Source organism: Papio anubis, chromosome 2 (genome assembly GCF_008728515.1).
Source record: "Papio anubis isolate 15944 chromosome 2, Panubis1.0, whole genome shotgun sequence".
NCBI classification, from domain to species: domain Eukaryota; kingdom Metazoa; phylum Chordata; class Mammalia; order Primates; family Cercopithecidae; genus Papio; species Papio anubis.
Genome location: NC_044977.1, coordinates 41,042,219 through 41,065,404, shown reverse-complemented (window position 1 = coordinate 41,065,404; position 23,186 = coordinate 41,042,219). Strand labels below are relative to the sequence as shown.

General features: G+C 34.3%; 1 protein-coding gene across 1 annotated transcript in view; it reads right to left on the bottom strand.

The window, feature by feature from the left end:
• STXBP5L (syntaxin binding protein 5 like) overlaps positions 1–23,186 on the bottom strand; it is a 488,571-nt gene that overhangs the window by 127,697 nt on the left and 337,688 nt on the right. The window contains exons 17-18 of the mRNA XM_017955191.3: positions 20,619–20,791; positions 18,786–18,911 (exon numbers count right to left, since the gene is read on the bottom strand). Of these exons, the coding sequence (XP_017810680.1) occupies positions 18,786–18,911; positions 20,619–20,791 (299 nt within the window). The remainder of the gene's footprint in view (positions 1–18,785; positions 18,912–20,618; positions 20,792–23,186) is intronic.

Below are 23,186 nucleotides of genomic sequence, written 5' to 3'. Positions count from 1 at the left end.
GACTTTGGCTGTGTACTAATCTGTGCATCCATGTGTAGAAGCTACTCAGGGCCTATAAAAGAGCTACCAAAAAGATAAGGCAGAACAATTCCCAGAGCTCACAAAAGGCTAAGAATATTTTATGTTACTACCAACAAAACTGCAGAGATCTAATACATGGAACATCAGATCTAGGAGCATCACTTCAGTAGTGAGACAAATTAGCTACAGATTCCAAGTAACTTAATTTCGTTCCAGGAAAAAATCGAACACTACTGAAAAAAGGCAAAAATACCACCAAAAATGTAAAATTCACAATATCCAGTATATAAAAAGTAGCAGGCATATGAAGAATCAGGAAAATATGATAACCAGAGGAAAAAATAACTCAATAGAAACATATCCAGAAATGAAAGAGATGATAAAACTAGCAGATGAAAAATATTGAACGTGCCTTTAAAAGAATATTACAGATAATCAAGAAGGTTGAGGAAAACATGAATGTGACCAAGGAAGGAATGGAAGACTTAAAAAAGCCAAAGAGAGATAAATGTATATGAAATTTAAACATTATCCACACATTAGACATTACACTAGAAAAGAATAGAGAATGCTATCCTCTGAATGTTTGTGTTTTCCCAAAATTAATATGTTAAAACTTAACCCCCAAGGTGATTGTATTAAGAGGTGGGAACTTTGGAAGGTGACTAAGTCATGAAAATGGAGCTCTCATGGATAAAATTAGGGCCCTTATGAAAGAGGCCCTAGAGAGCTGCCTCACCCCTTCCACTATGTGATGATGAATTTAGAAGGTACTATCTATAAGGAACAGCTTCTCACCAGACATCAGATCTACTGGTGCCTTGATATTAGACTTCTCAGCCTTCAGAACTGTGAGGAATAAATTTCTGTTGTTTATAAGCTACCCAATTTATAGTATTTTTGTTTACAACATCCCAGACTAAGTGAACCTGAAGAAATAATAGAAATTAGCTAAAATGAAATGAGATTTTTAAAACTTTAAAAAACAAAACTCCATAATTGGAGTTTCATAAAAGAAGAAGAACAGAAAACATATTTGAAAAAATGATAGCCAATTTAGATAAATGATAGACAAAATTTGAAGACAGTAATAAGCCTGCAGATAATAGAAACTTAAAGATCCCAAGCAGAATAAGAATGAAGAAAAATAAAAAGGCATCATAATCATATTGCTGAAGACAACTAATAATGAAAAGAAAATGTTAAAAGCTGGCAGATAAAAAAGCATATTTCTTACATGTAAAAATTAAAATGATGAAATCATTTTAAAAAATTAAATGAAACTATACAAACCAAAAGATAATGGAGTGGCATCTTTACAGTAAGAAATAAAAATAATGTCAACCTAAAATTGTATACCCAGCAAATACATCTTTCAAGTGGTGGAAAAAGAATTTTTGCAAAAAAACCAAAGCTGAAGGAATTCGTCACTCACATAAATGGATTACAAAAATAATAAGGGAAGTCTTAGAAAAAAATGATTCCAGATGGAAATATGGATCTCCACTATATAATGAAGAGCAACAAAAATGTTAAATATGAAAAGTAATATTAAAGACTTTTCTCATTTCTTTAAAGGATAATTGACTAAAGCAAAATCAATAACAACGTATTGTGGGGTTTATAACACATGGAAGTAAATTTATGACAATAATGCAAAAAACAGGAGGATAAATAGAAGTATGCTGTTGTAAAGTTATTAAAAATATGAAAAGTGGTATCACTCCATTTATTTAACTACTTATTTGATAATTCAAAGATACATATTATAAGCCTGAAAGCAAACAAAAAAAAAACTAGAAGTATACCTAATAAATCAATAATGAAAATAAAATGGAATCATTAAAAGATATGCAATCTTTCCCTGAGAAGAAGGCAGAGAAAAAGAAGCGAAAAAAAAAGGGTGGGGGTCAGGGGGACAAATAGAAAAACAAATTGGAAAATGTTTGGCTTAAACCCAGTCATGTAGATAAGCATATTAATGTAAATGATTGAAATACTCTAATTATGGGCAGAGATTGCTTGAGTGGATAAAAAGTAAGACCCAATTATATGGTGCCTACAACAAATCCACTTTAAATATAAACCAAAATGATGGAAAACATTTACAATGAAAACACGAATTTAAAAAATGCTGAAATGACTATACTAATATAGACAAAGTATATTTCAGAACAAGGAAATTTTGAGAGACATATAGGGAGAATGATTAAGGAATCAGTTTATTAAGAAGATATAGCAATCCTAAATGTGGATTCATCTTATGATAAAGCTTTGAAATTCATGAAGGAAAACCAATAGAACTGAAAGGGAAAATAGACAAATCCACAATTAAGGTGGAGTATACAAACATTCCTCTTTTAATAACTGACAGAATAATCAGAGAAAACAAATCAGTAAGGATACAGAAGTTGTGAGCAACACTATGAACCTCCTTCACAGAACTAAAATTTATGGAACTCTTGAATCAACATTCATAGTGGCATTGCAATTATGAAATACATAGGAATAAATTTAACAGCAAATGTGGAAAATCTGTACATTAAAAATTATAATTATTGTTGAGAGAAATTAAAGAAGACTTAAATAAATTGAAAGATGTACCTTGCTTAATGGTTAGTAAAGTCCCCAAATTGATCTACAAATTCACAGCAATTTCAAACAAAATCCCAGCAGACTTCTTTTTTACTTGAGAAACTTAAAACATGATTGTAAAAAATATAGAAAAATATAATAGACCTAGAACAGCCCAAATTGTTCTGAAAAATAAGGAAGTTTGAGGATATAGACTATATAATCTTAAGACTTAATTAAAAGTATTGGAATCAAGACAGGTTGGTATTGGTGACCTAGATATCTAGACAGACCTAGATATTGGTGGAACAGATGAGTACCTGGGAATAAACTCACACATACATGGTCAAATAATAATTGACAAAAGTGCTAAGAAACATATATAGTCTTCAACAAATGATGATGAAGCCATTGTGTATTCATAAGTAAATAATTGACTGCTCTCTTACCTTGGGTTATAAGTCAGGGCTTTTACCTACTTTCACTGGGGCTTCAGACTACTGCTCTGCATCCTGCTCCTACTGTGACCTGACAGGCCTCTGATGCACCCTGTTGTCACTGGACCCATGTTACTGCTATGTTCCATGCTATTACTATGTCTCATCACTCCTGGGACCAAGTCATTATGGCATGCCCCAAAAATGACACAGGTTCTTACTCTGTGGGCAATCTGTGTATGCCCAGGCCTCAGAGATTGGTGTCAATGCCAAAGGAAAAAATGCACCTATGCCCCAGGCACCACCTCAGTTACATGTGCCTCTGACCACAGAGCCCTGGCTTCATGGCTGCTCTGAGCATCTGCACCCAGAACCAGCACTGCTGACAGTGCACCAGTGCCCAGGATCCCAACACCACCACAGCTGCATGTGTGCCAGCACATCAGACTTGGTGCCAAGAGAAATCACTTTGGCTAGAACTTCCCTATGTGAGATAAAAGTTGAATAGGAGAAACTCAGTAGCTTTCAATACAGAGGACCTTAACAGCCTTAACCACTATAGTTACTACAGACATCTGGAGATTTGGCTTCTGCCATGGATACCTGCAATATTTACCAACACTGACTTCAACTGATTAAACTGCACTGAGATCATACCACTGTGTCTTTCTTAAAACAGGAGATGTTGCACCCCACCCAGCTGGTGCCTTGTAGCCATTCACAGCTGAAAGTATTTCCCCACTGTATCTACTTCAAAAAGACCAGATCAGGTGACTTGCTGCCTCAAATATACAAACATCAAAGCAAGTTCACTTAAAACACAAAAAAGCAGGGAATGATAACACTGGAAAAGGAACACAATAGCTATCCAGGAACTGACCTCAACAAAATGGAGATCTTTAGTTATCTGAAAAATGATTCAAAATAATTATTTTTGAAATTCAAAACAATTATTTTTAATTCTTTTAAGGAAGTTCAAGCTCGGCAAGACACAAAAGTAAACAGACAACTCAAGAAACAAAGGAAAATAATACATGAATAAAATTTAAAGTTCAACAAAAAGATATAAATAACAAAAAAGAACCAAATAGAAACTCTGAAGCTAAAAAAATAATGAATGAAAGAAAAAAATGCAATAGAGAGCTCTAATAGCCAACTTGATCATGCAGAAGAAAGAATTTGAAAACTTGAAGACAGATCTTTTGAAATTATACTATCAGAGTAGAAAAGATAGATAAGAATAGAAAAGAGGAACAAAACCCTATAGAACACTGAAAATAACAAAAACCAGAAAAGAAACCCCATGGAACACTATCAAGAGAACCAATAGTCACATTATGGAAGATTCAGAGGAACAGAGAGAAAGAGACAGAGAGTGCATTTAAAGAAATAATGGTTGAAAACTTTGATAACCTTGAAAGAAATACACATATTCAGATTTATGAAGTTCAAAGGTTCCCAAACAGATTTAATCCAAAGACAGCTTCACACAGACACATTATAATCAAACTGCCAAACATTAAAAAAAATGATAGCAGTAAGAGAATAGTAACTTGTTATATACAAGGGAATATTCATAGTGCTAACAGAAGACTCCTCAGCAGAAACCATACAGCACCAGAGAATGGGATGATTTATTCAAAGTGTAAAAAGAAAAAAAAAAACTGCCAGCCAACAATACTGTATCTAGCAAAATTGTTCTTCAGAAATGAAGGAGAGATACTTTCACAGACAAACAAAAGCAATGATGAAGTTCATCACCACTACACCTGTCTTACAAGAAATGCTAAGGGGATCTAATTATGCTAAAATGGAAGGGTGTTAATTAGTAACGTGAAATCATATAAAAACAAAATATACATGTAAATTTAAATTTATAGTTAAATTCACAATATTGTAGTACTGAAATGATGGTGTATAAAACAACTTTAAGTACAGTATAAAGGTTAAAAGACAAAAGTATTAAAAATAACTATAGGTATAATATTTTGTTATTTTGTTAATAAACTCACAATGTAAAATATATAAAAATATAGAATGTGTGCTGGAGGAGAGGGACAGGCAAAATGGTAGAGAGTTTGAATGAAATTGAAGTTGAGTTGTTATTATTTCTAAATAGACTGTTATTAAGTATAAGATGTTCCACATAAGCCTCATGGTAGCTGCAAAACAGAAACATAGTAGATATATGTGAGATAAAGAGAAAAGAATCAAAGCATATCACTACAGAAAATCAACAAAGCACAAAGCAACACAGCAAGAGAGAAAGAAAGGACAAAGAATCCATTAAAAATAACCAGAAAATTAAAATGGCATGGTAAATTTGTACCTACTAATCATTACTTTAAATGTAAATGGTTTAAATTCTCCAAACAAAAGGAAGAGTGGCTGAATGGATTAAAAATTAAGATCCAACTATATGCTGCCTACAAGAGACTAACCATAGCTTTACACATAGGCTGAAAGTGAAGGGATGAAAATGAATTTCTATAAAAATCGAAGCTGAAATAGAGCAGAGGTAGCTTAATTATATCAGAAAAGAATAGACTTTAAGTTAAAAACTGTCACAAGAGAAAGAGGATCATTATATAACGATAAAGAAGTCAATTCATCAAGAAGATATAACAACTATGAATACATATGTGCTCAATATAAGAACACCTAAATATGTAAAGCAAATATTAACAGAACTGAAGGGAGACACAAACAGCAATTCAATAAAAGTAGGGCATTTCAACACTCTCACTTTCAACAATAGATACATTATCTAGACAAAAAAATCAATAAAGAAAATTGGACCTGAACTGTATGTTAGTGCAGATGGATCTAATGGACAAATACAGAACATTCCATTCAACAGCAGAAGAATATACATTCTTCTCCAGCACATGTGAGGCATTCTTCAGAACAGATAACATGTTAGACCAAGTCTTAGCTGATTGAAATCATATCAAGTACCCTTCCTGATCACAATAGTATAAAACTAGAAATCAATAACAGGAAGAAAATTTTAAAATGCACAAATATCTCCTGCTCCACCATAGTAAGAGGTGCTTGCTTCCCCTTCACCTTCCACCATGATTGTAAGTTTCCTGAGGCCTCTCAGCTATGCTTCCGGCACAGCCTGCAGAACTGTGAGTAAATTAAACCTCTTTTCTTTATAAATTACCCAATCTCAGATATTTCTTTATAGTAGTGTGAGAATGGACTTATACAGTTTTAATTGACGCAGTAAAAGGATTTGACTGAATTCACAAGCCATTCATGATAAAAAGATTTCTCAGAAGAATCCAAAGGCAAGAAATATAAAAGAATAAATTGATAAGCTACTTCAAAATTATAACCTCTATACATCCTTCAAAATTGTATCTCATATATATCAAAAAGTGTTCAATGTTTATATTTTTTCTTAGCTCTGTATACTGATAGGGGCTAGAAGCAATGACAACAGTAGAAATGAGCATCTATTGTGCACAGATACTGTTTTCTAAATAACATTCTCCAATAAAAGAAGACTAAGATAGCTGATTCCAGGGGTAGACTAAAGAATATACAACATACACATGGAACATCACATTGTACTGGAAAATAGCAAACTGCTGAAAAATGATGGGAACATATCAAAAGGACATAGAAGCTATTTTGATGGGGCTCCATATGGTCAAATCTGGAAGAATTAGAGCATCACAGGCACAAATGATAGTAACAGATCTTAACTCAGTGAATAAAATGCAAATCCACGATTTCATACTGATATAGTAAACAAGTAAATGTTTATCTAGGATAGGGAGTCATGCTCTTTTAATAGTATAATCTAACTTAGAAATATAGAAGGGATAACAGAGAATAACCAATGGATGCTAAAAGTAATGGGTGAAAGTTTGATGAGTAAGAAGTTTACAAACTTTCAAGTATCTCCCCATAAACTATTATCTATGAAGGGAAACAGCAGCTTTATAGTGGAGAAACCTGGTAGATACGACCTTAACAAGAAATCAAAATTAGTACCACTAAAATTAGGACAATCCATGATCATGTACCTTCTGATAAGATAAACTTAGAAGACATTACCTTGTTTCTGTGGTATTCCTGCCAAAATGCTTAATTTACTCTCATCATGAGGAAATATCAGACAAACTCAGCTGATGTACAGTTAACAATATAATTGGCTGTACTCTAAAAATATGAAGGTTAAAAACTAAATGCTGGGCCAGGCACAGTAGCTCACGCCTGTAATCTCAGCACTCTGGGAGGCCTAGGTGGGTGGATCACATGAGGTCAGGAGTTCAAGGCCAGCCTGGTCAATGTGGCAAAACACCATCTCTGCTAAAAATACAAAAATTAGCTGGGTGTGGTGGTGCATCCCGGTAATCCTAGCTACTCAGGAGGCTGAGGCAGGAGAATTGCTTGAACCCAGGAGGCGAAATCTGCAGTTAGCTGAGATCATGCCACTGCACTCCAGCCTGGGCAACAGAGCAAGACTCCATCTAAAAAAAATGTGGAAGAACTGCCCCCAATTAAAGGAGATTAAGAAAAAATGAAAACTAAAAGCAATGCAAGATCCTGGATTTGATTCTCTTCTGGGAATAGACAATATAAATGACATTACTGGGACATATCTAGAAACTTAATATGGTATGTGAAGTAGAAAATAGTCCTGAATCAATGTTGAATTTCTTTATTTTAATAAATACACTATGCTTATGATGTAAAAAAAAGTTCTTCTTCTTAGGAAACATACACTGAAAGAGTAAGACCAATTTTCAGTTCTTAAATTTGTTATATTATTTTTCCAAGTTCAGAGCAAAACCCTCAGTCACTCATATTTTACCAAAAGTCCAATATCACAACATATCCAAAGGGGAACAAGACTGGATTTCAGAGGTTCTTATAAGAATTCTATTCCAGCAAAAAATTCTTAAACTGAAATGTGAGATATGCAATTTACCTCTAAAACATAGACTCAAATGGCAAGTAATACAACTTAAGCTCTAAGGATCTCACAGGCTAATATAAACAAACTGGCTCAATTAATCCTAAATAATAATGTACAACAGGTCACACTGCAATTGGTAGACCATTCTCCATTAGCCCTTCACTGTACTGCACAGTCCTTTTAGTGAAGGCATTTACAGTTAAGTATGTTTGTATAAAGAGACATCCCAGTATAGTAAAGCTTAGGGGCATCTCCCTACTTTGAGACATTTCAGGGTAGTAGAGATAAAAAAAAAAAACCTCTCCTCTTCCCCAGAGAATATTTGCTTATGTTCCAGAGTAAAGATAAATGGGCAGTTCACCAGCAGACCTACATAAGATGTGAGTCTTTAAAACTTGGAGTTCCTCTTTTATTATGCACCCAGGTGCACATGCAAGTACCATCTGCCATTCACCACGTTCCCCTGTGGGCTCAGGGAACTGATGCAAGATCTTGCACTAAGCTGCTGTGTTTGCTGTCACTAATAAACTGTCTATGTTCTGACCAAGAGGACTATTTTCTGTCTATATATATATATAATACTGTCACAGACAAATTTACTATTTTCCAAGAGGGAAACAACTTAGACCCTTCACAGTTTCTGACTTAACATTTGCCCCTTGATATGTTCTTCAAAAGAGTAAACAATAGTGAATGGAATAGTAAGGTTACTGAGTTAACTAACGCTGACGACATTAATCTTTGAAAATTATTTTCCTGGTTAGAGTTAGGCCAACCAGGATTTTGAACATCAAGTGGTTTCCAAATATTTCTTATAATAATCATGATTGTCTTATGCTTTTTTCCTCCCTTAATGTCTAACGTCCAGATACTTAAATGCTGCTACATAGGCATTGCCATGCAACTAATACTGTGTTCTATAAAGAGACGGAGGCCCTCATGGTCAGTCAGTTCGGGGGCTGAGTTTGACCAAAAGGGTGAAATTGAGAAATTATAACAAGAAGAATGATAAAGACCTGGCGTAATTCAGATGGACATACTACTAAATGATAATGACATAAATAATACAGAAAATGTCTTCCATATATGTGTGACAAACTGAACAGCTAAAGCCTTTTGGAAAACCTAATAAATAAGTTTAGTTGATGATTCAGACAGCTGCCCAAAAGCAAATACCCTGACCGGTCTTTTGGCTGGTTGCTAACTCATTAGCATCTCATAATGAAAAAAAATAGAAAATTCATTATTTAGAAAGTGGCCGTGGCTTTTCTCTCTCTGCTTTTCCCTTTTTATTATATACAAATGCTTTGTTTGCATTCATTAGATGAAATCAATCTATTATTGGTTTAATGTGTATTCAAGTAAATAATATGGTAATCATTAATATATATCTTTCAGTTATTCTTTTTTTTTCATTATTCTTTAAGTTCTGGGATACATGTACAGAACGTGCAGGTTTGTTAAATAGGTATACATGTGCCATGGGGGTTTGCTGCACCCATCAACCCATTATCTACATTAGGTATTTCTCCTAATGCTATCTCTCCTCTAGCACCCCACCCCTGACAGGCCCAGTGTGTGATGTTCCCCTCCCTGTGTCCATGTGTTCTCATTGTTCAACTCCCGCTTATGAGTGGGAACATGTGGTGTTTGGTTTTCTGTTCCTGTGTTAGTTTGCTGAGAATGGTTTCCAGCTTCATCCATGTCCCTGCAAAGGACATGAACTCATACCTTTTCATGGCTGCATAGTATTCCATGTGTATATGTGCCATATTTTCTTTATCCAGTCTATCATTGGTGGGTATTTCGGTTGGTTCCAAGTCTTTGCTATTGTGAACAGTGCTGCAATAAACATATGTGTGCATGTGTCTTTATAGAAGAATGATTTATAATCCTTTGGGTATATATCCAGTAATGGGATTGCTGGGTCAAATAATATTTCTGGTTTGAGATCCTTGAGGAATCACCACACTGTCTTACACAATGGTTGAACTAATTTATACTGCCACCAACAGTGTAAAAGCATTCCTATTTCTCCACATCCTCTCCAGCATCTATTGTTTCCTGACTTTTTAATAATCACAATTTGTGATTCTAAAATCACAAAGATAATATCTCATTGTGATTTTAATTTGGACTTCTTTAATGACCAGTGATGATGAGCTTTTTTTCATATATTTGTTGGCTGCATAAATGTCTTCTTTTGGGAAGTGTCGGTTCATATCCTTTGCCTACTTTTTGATGGGGTTGTTTTTTTCTTGTAAATTTGTTTAAGTTCCTTGTAGATTCTAGATATTAGACCTTTGTCAGATGGATAGATTGCAAAAATTTTCGCCCATTATGTAGGTTGCCTGTTCACTCTGATGTTAGTTTTCTTTTGCTGTGCAGAAGCTTTAGTTTAATTAGATCCCATTTGTCAATTTTGGCTTTTGTTACCATTGCTTTTGGTGTTTTAGTCATGAAGTCTTTACCCATGCCTATGTCCTGAATGGTATTGCCTAGGTTTTCTTCCAGGGTTTTTATAGTTTCAGGTCTTATGTTTAAGTCTTTAATCCATCTTGCTTTAATTTTTGTATAAGGTCTAAGGAAGGGGTCCAATTTCAGTTTTCTGCATATGGCTAGCCAGATTTCCCAACACCATTTATTAAATAGGGAATCCTTTTACCATTGCTTGTTTTTGTCAGGTTTGTCAAAGATCAGATGGTTGTAGATGTGTGGTGTTATTTCTGAGGACTTCGTTCTGTTCCATTGGTTGATATATCTTTCAGTACCAGTATCATGCTGTTTTGGTTAATGTAGCCTTGTAGTATAGTGTGAAGTCAGGTAGAATGATGCCTTCAGCTTTTTTCTTTTTGCTTAGAATTGTCTTAACTATACGGGCTCTCTTTTGGTTCCATATGAAATTTAAAGTAGTTTTTTCTAATTCTGTGAAGAAAGTCAATGTTAGCTTGATGGGGATAGCATTGAATCTATGAGCATGGACTGTTTTTCCATTTGTTTGTGTCCTCTCTTATTTCCTTGAGCAGTGATTTGTAATTCTCCTTGAAGAGGTCCTTCACATCCCTTGTAAGTGGTACTCCTAGGTATTTTATTCTCTTTGCAGCAACTGAGTGAGAGTTCACTCTGTTTGTCTGTTATTGTTGTATAGGAATGCTAGTGATTTTTTCACATTGATTTTGTATCCTGCCCCTTTGTTGAAGTTGCTTATCAGCTTAAGGAGATTTGGGGCTGAGATGATGGGGTTTTCCAAATATACAATCATGTAATCTGCAAATAGAGACAATTTGACTTCCTCCCTTCTTACTTGAATACCTTTATTTCTTTCTCTTGCCTGATAGCCCTGGACAGAACTTCCAGTATTATGTTGAACAGGAGTGGTGAGAGACCGCATCCTTATTTTGTTCCAGTTTTCAAAGGGAATGCTTCCAGCTTTTGCCTATTGAGTATAATATTGGCTGTGAGTTTGTCATAAATAGCTCTTATTATTTTGAGATACGTTCCATCACTACCTAGTTTATTGAGAGTGTTTTAGCATGAGAGGGTGTTGAATTTTATCAAAGGTCTTTTCTACATCTATTGAGATAATCATGTGGTTGTTGTCGTTGGTTCTGTTTATGTGATGGATTATGCTTATTGATTTGTGTATGTTGAAGCAACCTTGCATTACAGGTATGAAGCTGACTTGATTGTGGTGGATAAGCTTTTTGATGTGCTGCTGGATTTGGTTTGCCAGTATTTTACTGAGGATTTTTGCATCGATGTTCATCAGGGATATTGGCCTGAAATTTTCTTTTTTTGTTGTGTCTCACCAGGTTTTGGTATCAGGGTGATGCTGGCCACATACAATGAGTTAGGGAGGAGTCTCTCTTTTTCTGTTGTTTGGAATAGTTTCAGAAGAAATGGTACCAGCTCCTCTTTGTACCTCTGGTAGAATTCGGCTGTGAATCCATCTGCTCCTGGACATTTTTTGGTTGGTAGGCTATTAATTACCGTCTCAATTTTAAAACTTGTTATTGGTCTGTTCAGGGATTCGACTTTTTCCTGGTTTAGTCTTGCGAGGGTATATGAGTCCAGGAATTTATCCATTTCTTCTAGACTTTCTAATTTATTTGCATAGAGGTATTTATAGTATTATCTGATAGTAGTTTGTATTTCAGTGGGATTAGTGGTGATATCCCCTTTATCATTTTTTATCGTGTCTGATTCTTCTCTCTTTTCTTCTTTATTAGTCTGGCTAGTGGTCTGTCTATTTTGTTAATCTTTTCAAAAAACCAGCTCCTGGATTCGCTGATTATTCGAAGGGTTTTTCATGTCTCTATCTCCTTCAGTGTTGCTCTGATTTTAGTTATTTCTTTTCTTCTGCTAGATTTTGAATATTTTTGCTCCTGCTTCTCTAGTTCATTTTATTGTGATGTTAGGGTGTCAATTTTAGATCTTTCCCGCTTTCTCCTGTAGGCATTTAGTGCTGTAAATGTCCCTCTAAATACTGCTTTAGCTGTGTCACAGAGATTTTGGTACATTGTGTCTTTGTTCTCATTGGTTTCAAATAACTTATTTATTTTTGCGTTAATTTCATTACTTACCCAGTAGTCATGCAGGAAAAGGTTGTGCAGTTTCCGTGCAGTTTCCATGCAGTTGTGTGGTTTTGAGTGAGTTTCTCAATCCTGAGTTCTAATTTGATTGCACTGTGGTCTGAGAGACTGTTTATTATGATTTCCATTCTTTTGCATTTGCTGAGGAGTGTTTTATTTCCAGTTATGTGGTCAATTTTAGAATAAGTGCATTGTGGTGCTGAGAAGAATGTATATTCTGTTGATTTGGGGTGGAGAGTTCTGTAGATGTCTGTTAGGTCCACTTGTTCCAGAGCTGAGTTCAAGTCCAGAATATCCTTGTTAATTTTCTGTCTCGTTGATCTGTCTGATATTGACAGTGGGTTGTTAAAGTCTCCTACTATTATTGTGTGGGAGTCTAAGTTTCTTTGTCTGTCTCTAAGAACTTGCTTTATGAATCTGGGTGCTTCCGCATTGGGTGCATATATATATTAAGATAGTTAGCTCTTCTTGTTGCATTAATCCCTTTACTATTATGCAATGCCCTTGTTTGTCTTTTTCTGTTTGTCTTTTTTGATCTTTGGTTGTTTAAAGTCTGTTTTATCAGAGACTAGGATTGCAATTCTTTTTTTTCTTTTTTTTTTTTTTTTTTGCTTTCCATTTTCTTGGTAAACATTCCTCCATTCCTTTATTTTGAGCCTATGTGTGTCTTTGCACATACGATGGGTCTCCTGAATATAGCACACCAATGGGTCTCGACTCTTTATCCAATTTGCCAGTCTGTGTCTTTCAGTTGGGGCATTTAGCCCATTTACATTTAAGGTTAATATTGTTATGTGTAAATTTGATCCTGTCATTATGATGCTAGTTGGTTATTCTGCCCATTAGTTGATGCAGTTTCTTCTTACTGTCAATGGTCTTTACAATTTGGTATGTTTTTGCAGTGGCTAGTACCAGTTTTTTCTTTCCAAAACTCCATGGGAGATTTATGGGACTTACTTTGGAGTTATTACTCCTTTTTTTTTTTTTTTTCCTAATTCTTCCTTTAGAATGGGTACGTTTACTTCGTGCTGATCTCACCATTGTATTTTGGAAACATATAACTTGCTTGATTTCTTAAGCTCACAGTTGGAGGAGAATCTGCCTCAGCTTTCTTCAGGAGCTCTTGTAAAGCAGGCCTGGTGGGGACAAAATATCTCAGTATTTGCTTGTCTGTAAAGGATTTTATTTCTCATTTGCTTATGAAGCTTAGTTTGGCTGGATATGAAATTCTGAGTTCAAAATTCTTTTCTTTAAGAGTGTTGAATATTGGCCCCTACTCTCTTCTGGCTTGTAAGGTTTCTGCCAAGAGATCCTCTGTTAGTCTGATGGGCTTTCCTTTGTGGGTAACCCAACGTTTCTCTCTGGCTGCCCTTAACATGTTTTCCTTCATCTCAACCTTGATGAATCTGTTGATTGTGTGTCTTGTGGTTGCCTTCTCAAGTAGTATCTTTGTGATATTCTCTCTGTTTCCTGAATTTGAATGTTGCCTGTCTTGCTAGGTTGGGGAAGTTCTCCTGGATAATATCCTGAAGAGGGTTTTCCATCTTGCTTCCCTTCTCCCCATCACTTTCAGGTACACCAATCAAACATAGGTTTGGTCTTTTCACATAGTCCCATATTACTTGGAGGCATTGTTCATTCCTTTTCATTCTTTTTGCTCTAATCCTGTCTTCACACTTTATTTCATTAAGTTGATCTTCAATCTCTGATATCCTTTCTTCTGCTTGATTGATTTGGCTATTTATACTTGTGTATGCTTCACGTACTGTGTTTTTCAGCTCCATCAAGTTATTTATCTTCTTCTCTATACTGGTTATTCTAGTTAGTGTTCCTTTAACCTTTAACCTTTTTTCAAGGTTCTTAGCTTCTTTGCATTGGGTTACAACATATTCCTTTATTTTAGCTCAAAGGAGTTTGTTATTACCCGCCTTGTGAAGCCTACTTCTGTCAATTTGCCAAACTCATTCTCCACTCAGTTTTGTTCCACTGCTGGTGAGGAGTTGTGATCATTTGGAGGAGAAGAGGCTTTCTGGTTTTTGGAATTTTCATAGTTTTGCGCTGGTTTTTCTTCATGTTCGTGGATTTATCTACCACTGGTCTTTGATGTTGCTGACCTTCAGATGGGGTTTTTGTGTGAATGTCTTTTTCGTTGATGTTGATGTTATTCCTTTCTGTTTGTTAGTTTTCCTTTTAACAGTCAGGTCCCTCTGCTGCAGGTCTGCTGGAGTTTGCTGGGGGGGTCCACTCCAGACCCTGTTGCCTGGGTATCACTAGTGGAGGCTGCAGAACAGCAAAGATTGCTGCCGGTTCCTTCCTTGGAAGCTTTGTCCCAGAGGGACAGCTGCCAGATGCCAGTTGGAGCTCTCCTGTACTAGGTGTCTGTCAACCCATGCGGGCTAGTGTCTCTCAGTCAAGAGGTACGTGGGTCAAGGATTCACTTGAGGAAGCAGTCTGTCCCTTAGTGGAGCTCAAGCGCTGTGCTGGGAGATCCACTTCTCTCTTCAGAGTCAGCAGGCAGGAACGTTTAACTCTGCTGAAACTGCGCCCACAGCCGCCCCTTCCCCTAGGTGCTCTGTCCCAGGGAGATGGGAGTTTTATGGGACTTACTTTGGAGCTATTACCCCTTTTTGTTTCCTAATTCTTCCTTTCAGAATGGGTATATTTACCTTGTGCTGATCCCACCATTGTATTCTGGAAACATATAACTTGTTTGATTTCATAAACTCACAGTTGGAGAAGAATCTGCCTCAGAATGAATCATACCTTGACGCTCACCCATATATGATTCAGGCAACTTTGTGTTTTTTTTTGTTTTTTGTTTTTTTTGAGATGGAGTTTCGCTCTGTCACCTAGGCTGGAGTGCTATGGCACAATCTCAACTCACTGCAACCTCTCCCTCCTGGATTCAAGCGATTCTCAGTATCTCTAGTAGCAGGGATTACAGGCATGTGCCACCAAGCACAGCTAATTTTTACAATTGTAGTAGAGATGGAGTTTCACCATGTTGGCCAGGCTGGTCTTGAACTCCTGACCTCAGGTGATCCACCTGCCCTGGCCTCCCAAAGTGCTGAGATTACAGGTGTGAGCCACTACATCCAGCCCAGATGATATTTTGATGAGACTTTGAACATGAAACTTTTGAGTTAATGCTAAAATGTTTTAAGACTTTTTGGAGCTATTAGAATCAAATGAATGTATTTTAAATATGAGAAGGACACAAATTTTGGGAAGCAGGTTCACAATGTTGTGGTCTGAATTTTTGTGTTTCCCCAAATTCAGACCATCTAATCCCCAAGGTGATGGTATTAAGAGTTGGGGCCTTGGGAAGGTAATTAGGTCCTTGGGAGGTCTCCACTATTCTTAATGGAATTCATTTTCTCATAAAAGAAGTCTGAGGGAATTTGTTCACTCCTTCTACCAAGTGCAAACAAAGCTAGAAGGTGCTATCTTTGAAGCACAGAGCAAAGCAGAGAGCTAGACACTCAATCTCCTGAGACCTTGATTTTGGACTTTCCAGTCTCCAGAACTGTGAGCAATAAATCCTGGTTGTTACAAATTACCCATTTGTAAGATATCTTTTTAAGCAACCCAAATAGACTAAGACACTTCTCTTGTTTTTTCCTCAAAGACAAAGCTTCTAACATTTCACCATAGAGCATATTTGCTAAAATGTATCAGATTAAGAAAAATTCCTTCCATTTTAGCTATTAGTTTCTTTTGAAGTCATAAATGGATATTTAATTTTATCAGATGTTTCTGTTTTTTGCATTCCTGACCATCCTATAGTTTTTCTACTTTATTCGTTAATGTGATGAATTACACTGATTCATTTAAAATGTTTAAAAACCTTGAATTCCTGGTGTAAACCAAACTTGGTTATGATATGTTACCTTTTTTAATTGCTAGAGTATCTACATTTTGGTTGGGATTTTAAAACTATGTTCATAAATGATATAGACTTACAACTTTCTCTTTTTGCAGTGCCCTTTTCAAGTTTTTGCATCAAGTTTTGTTGGCCTCATAAAATGAGATGAACATGATTTCATCTTTAATAATTCTCAGGAACATTTAACGTAATACTTGTACAATTTCTTTCTTTAAAACTTGGTGGAATTTACTCTAGTAGCCACATGAGCTAGGATTTTGGCAGTGGAAGCTCTCTATGAGATAGATGTCCAAGCTGTTATTTTCAAACAAGTACAAGTTATACAGAAGTTCTGTAATAACTTTCACCTCCACAGTTCCCTTATGAGGGAAAGCATTTTTTATCTGACCTATTCTAACAACCTTCAGCTTCTGAACCAGGTGATACATCTTTATAGTCTCTGAATTCTGAAGTCTCCTTGTCTTTACAGGTCAACCTCTAGAGAAGGGAACTCAGAAGATGGCTTGAGCTCAACTATCTTTCATGGTAATTACTTGGGCTAGAGAATAATCATATATTCTTACCATATCAAATAATGAAACAATAGGCTGTCCCACAGTCCATTCCTCCTCTCCCATCATCCATCAACTGTTGTTGCCAGCTTTCCCATCAAATAATATTCTAGTCAAGAAGCAAGCACTATGTTCACATATATCCTCCACACCCCCCCGAAGAAAACTCCAGGTACTCAAAGTTAAGACTGTTTTTCATGGACTCCTTACTGATGGTTTCAAGGCATTCTTTTGGAGCTTATAAGACTCAGCTTAGGAAGTACAGACATAAAAGTGAAATATATAAGGTAATGTATTATTTGATAAAAGTTGATTCCAAATAAGCACAGAAAGATGAACTATTCAGGAAATGGTATTGGCACAATTCTTACTCATCAGGAAAAATATAGTTTAATACTTATTTCATATCTTATACTTAAAAAATTCCAGATAGATTAAAGCTTTAAACATCTAAAAGAAACAAAAACCATATTAGAGAGAACATAATAATTTTTTTGTTTTTATTACATTTTTATTATTATCTTGAAGTGAGGAAGGACTTTTTAAATAAGACAGAAATTCAGAGCCATAAAAGATAACAAAAAATAGAATTGCAAAAAATTCTTTAAAATAGAAACCATCTTAAACAAAGTCATAAAGCAAACAAAAGCATGGAAGATCACTGCAAATTACACTATAGAGAAAGCTAACTTCCCTAATATGTAAACAGTTTTCACAAATCTCTATGAAGGCCAACAACTTTACAAACAAATGGACAAAGAATAGAAACAGAATGTCACAAAACAGGAAAAGATGTTCAATTTCACTTAAGATATAAGAAAATTTTACTGATATTATAATAACACACTACTCTTTACTTAACAAACTGACCAGGATGGAAAGTTTGATTATACATTGTTGTAGGAAAGGTTGTAGGAAAGTAGACATTCTAAACATTGTTGTTGGGAGTATAGTTTGACACAACCTCTATGGAGGGCTACAACCTAGAAATAAGGATTAACTGAAATTAAATTAGACTTTAATGGGAATAAAACCCAACTTTCAAAGACCTGATGTCTGCTTGAATTATGTTGTTCTCACCCTTCAGTAGTTTTTTAACCTAGACTGCCAGAGGAAATGCAGATACTTTCTGGAGGAAAATATCATCTAGAACTTCAAATTATAATATTCATTTCTCAATTTATAAAAAACAGAAACAACTAAGAAAAAAACCATACAAACTGGCATACATGAACATAATATAATGTGACCCAAAACTAAGAAATGTAATAGACTGGATACCAAATATGGAAATATCAAACACATATTTAAAGTAACACATTTTAAAGTTATACATTCAGTACGTTCAAATAAATAAAGAAAAGAGTGGTAATTTAGGAAGAGAACAGGATGTTTTAAAATAATCAAATGTAAGGTCTAGAACTGAAAAATAATACCATCAGATTAGACACAATTGAAGAGGGAGTTAGTGAACTCGAAAGGATAAGTCAAAAGAAATATAAAGAGAAAAAAAAGACAGAATATAAAAACAAACAATAAAGTATAAGTGTAATAAAATCCTAACAATCTCCTACTAACATCAAAATTGGGAACACTATCTCAGGTTTGACTTCAGGAAAGAACAAAAAACCACAATGTGAATTTAAATTATTTTTCTTATATATTGTTAAATTTAATAAAAATCTAGGTGAGGGCTTCTTTTCATTTTTAGGACTTGAGCAGGGAACATCTAAAAAATCAAACATATTAGCTAAATAATACATATCAGAAAAAAGTTTAATTACTTACATTCCATATGCTGAGCTTACAGCAAGACTAGTAATCTGTTGTGGAGGTTCACCATCTACCCACACCAACTGAATAACAAGTTCTGCTTGATATCCTGGAGGCATTCGCACTGGCCGTGTCTTAACACTTTAAGAGCAAAAACAATCCTATTATACACAGTTTAAATAAACGTGGTCAAACTTATCTTGAGAATTTACATAGAATCATGCTACAGAAATATACAACACCAGGCATTGCAGGCAGCATGCAGATGGACGGTGTCTTCTAGCTTTCTCAAAATGCACTGAGTCCTTTATGATTACTTAGTTATTTCTTTATGTGGCTTTTCAGTCAGTTAGGTCCACAACTTCAACTGGCCTTTAACACTTCAATTTTTTATTTTGAGAATATTATTTTAAGTTATTTTTATTATGTAATTATTTTTCTAATGTAATATATGTTACATATATATCAGTTATAAAGCATAACAATAAAACAAATGACCATTAACCTACCCTCCAGTATATATATCTAGCATCTGAATTCTTATTTTCCTTTAAATCTAATATCCTTCTCTCATACTTTCCAACCAACCAATTATCAAATACTGTTGATGCTACTTTCAAAAAATATATCCATGAGCTAAAATTTTATGATGATGTTTCCTCTTTGTAGATTTTCCTCTCAGTAATATTTGCTCATATTTCCTTCTTTTTATGTACTTCAAAAGAAAAGTTTTGAGAGGACAATCAATGATTACAAACGTATAGCATCTGCTAATTATATGAATTTTGCTCCTAAAATCTTATCTCTAAATTTTCCATAAGCATATTTGTAAGAAATGGGAAAACTAGTTGTCTAAAGTTTTTTGAGTGGCAAATGTAGATATGCAGCTCAAAGAAATTCCCTGCTTAGGCTTAATTCTCCAGCCGGCTAATACTAGAAATATTTGGTTTGATGGTATAGAAGCAGTAAGTAGTAATTTATACTCTACTACTAAAAACCATAAAAACAATAAAATATTACCATGGGCTTGTTAACTTTAGGTTTTATTGAACATGATGTAAATCTTTGTTTAGTTTATTAATAAATAACAGTTTTAAAAAAGAAAGATTATGCAATATACTAGCAATCATGAGAGAAATCCTTTTTTCTAACATAGAACTCTTGTAGTAGATAGTAAACTTGGTTTTCTTTTTGGTTCCAAGAAAGCTAAATAAATTACATAAACATACTTTTAAAAATTATCATTATTATTTTTTTGGAGACAGGGTCTTACTGTCACCCAGGCTGGAGTACAGTGGCAGGACCACAGCTCACTGCAACCTTAAACTCCTGGGCTAAAGTGATTCTCCCGCCTCAGCCTCCCTAGTAGCTGGGACTACAGGCGTGTACCATCACACCCAGCTACTTTTTAAACTTTTTGTAGATACAAGGTCTTGCTATGTTGCCCAGGCTGGTCTCGAACTCCTAGCGTCAAGCATTCCTCCCACCTCAGCCTCCCAAAGTGTTGGGAATACAGGCGTGAGCCATCACACCCCATAAATATACTTTTTCAATTGGAAACTACCAAGCAAGTGGCCAAGTTTCTGCCCTGCCAAACTTCCTATTCTATCAAAGCCATGTTTTCTTTAGAGTCCTTCTGGGAAGGAAATATATAAATAAGTAAATGAAGGATGAAAATATTATGCCCTCTTCACGGATGTTCAAAAAAAAGACCAGATTAACCCCTGAAGAATTGTAGATCACTTGACAACAACTTGATAATTAGAGAAAATTAATTTTATTTGTCACAATTTCAAAGACATATGATTCATATATAAAACTGTTTTAAAATTTGGTAGAAACTCTTACTTGAGGCATGGGATACTGTCCTTTGTTACTCCTTCACTAGCAACAGTGTTAGTGCTCCCAGAAAGACTCCCTGAAGAAGGAAGCTGGGCTGAGAGATCTGGAAACGGAGGACTTGTTTCTGGTTCAGGGGTAATAATATCTTCAACATCATACTGAAGTCGTACCTCTAATGACTTAAAAAAATCAAGTTTAAATTTAATCTAAGCCACAATAATAATCATCATTTTAATTTAATCTAAGTCATAATAAATAATCACATTAAAATACTTGATAACTTTTTAGGAATCATTCACACAGTTTTTTTCAAATTAATAATTTCAATACTACTTATAGTAAAGTTGAGCAGTATCTCATACTAAATCAAATAGTTAATTATATGGAATATTCAATGGCAATCACAAAAAATGTAAATTTTTAAACTTCAGAATTAAAAGAAAAATAACTCAGTGAAGATAAAGTTTTTATATAATAAATATATTTTATGATATAGTATAAATTACAATTTGATATGTGATAAAATAAAATGAGAAGTTGGTTATGGTTATTCCAATGAAAGAAATTAAACTTTTTTCATATACACACACAAACATGTATGTGTGTGTGTATTGTGTATGTTTGTGTGTGTATAAAAAAATTACTTGTTTAAAGTATTTAGTATAAAAAACTTTCATTGCATTTTTAACTTTGCATTAATTCACTAAAAATTTTCCAATAGAAATTCCATATTTTTGGTTGGTTGTTTCATTACCTTGGCTTTTGTTTAATTTAATTAGTTGATCAGAATTACTTGATAAAAAGCATATAACAATTTATATAGGAATAAAAAGGTGACCTAAAAACCTTTTTTAAACTAAAAAAGTTTTAAAACTAAATACTTTATGAATGCATAAAATACATTAAATGATTTAATTAGAGCTGATTTTTATAACACATATTTACCTTACAATGTAAAAGTGAGCATTTTTGAGATTGAAAACAATTACTTACAAAAATGTCATTATGGGAATATTACCAAAATTATTGTCATAATTATTTTAAAACTATAGAAAAACCTCTGGTGGTGACAATACAGTTACCAATTATTGAGTGCTCACTACAGTAAGGACACTATTATAATGTCTTTATACAATCCTCACAAGAACCCTATGAAATTGGTATCTGTATTTCAAGTTTATTTTCCCATTTTATTTACACAGGGAATTGTACACATGATGAAACTGAATCATAGCTACATTCTACTGCTGACTTATGACTTGCTCAGGGTCACACAGATATTTAATGGGAAAGCCAGAATTAAAACATAGGTTTATCTGACTCCAAAGCCTTGGCTTTTAGCTACTATATAATAAAAGGGTGATACTAATTTTAGCTGTTGAGGTAAAAACACTTACACACAGGCCTATAGTAAATAATCTTTATATTCTGGTAAAAGGGGCAAGGTAGAGAAGGACAATTGTTTATAGGTGGCTTCATTTAGAATTAATTTATCCCATAAAATCATCATTCTTTTGAATAAGTGGAGTATTCATTGATTTAAAAATTAAGATTAGGTAAGGTTGCCCCACAATTAGATCCACCCCGTAAAAATGTTGCTACACAGAAAATCATTAAAAATAACCTTATTGTAGCTGAGAAATAATCATGTATGGCAAACAGTTGATGAGAAAATACAAATCAGATACACTTAAAAATTAATAAAAGTATAGAACAAAGAAAGCCTGCATTAATTTCATTTTTTATGCAAAATAAATCAATAACTACAGGTATAAAACCTATACATTTTATTAGTATATATAGAAGAATATATAGGTATATATTCCACAATATAAAAAATATTTCAAACCATCATGTTGTAGAGTTGACTTATTTTGGCCAGGTAGCTGCAACTCACATAAAATCAAAGAGAAAAATGAGAAAATTGTGACATGTTTAATTTGTAACAAGATTAACTTAAAATACTAAGCTTGTTTTGACATTGAAAAAAATATCAAGGTTTGATAGAGAATTGTTTTGGCCTTTTAAGCCAAACCACTTATTAATATGTTATAGTAAGTAACAATAATAATTTAAAATCCTACGAATTATATTACTGACCACATAGTGCACACTTCATGGAAACTATACCAAGTAGTAGTCAAATCTGTGATAATAGTTTTCTTTTAATAACTGTAAAAGTGAAAGTTAAATTTTAAATAACTTACCACTATTTCTGTTGTAATTTCATGTCTGCTGAATTTATAAATTATGACATATGCAGAGACTCCTGATACACAGAATATTCTGCTCTCTGGACACCAGTAAATCATCTGAATGGCAAATGGGTCTTCCTCTACAATTTCACATGTTTGTTTTCCTTCTCCGACCTTCTGTTTTTCAAACACTTTTGAAGTTTTTAGCTTGTACAGCATCTGCAGAGTTACTATAAGACATCGAAGCACAGTTATCTTCTAATTTAAACTTAATTCTTAGATGTTATTAAAGCTTTACCAATATATTTGTTAAACCACAAAAGTAAACCTAAGTAGACAAAGTGAATTACATTTATCTAGTAAGCATTTAATGCCACGC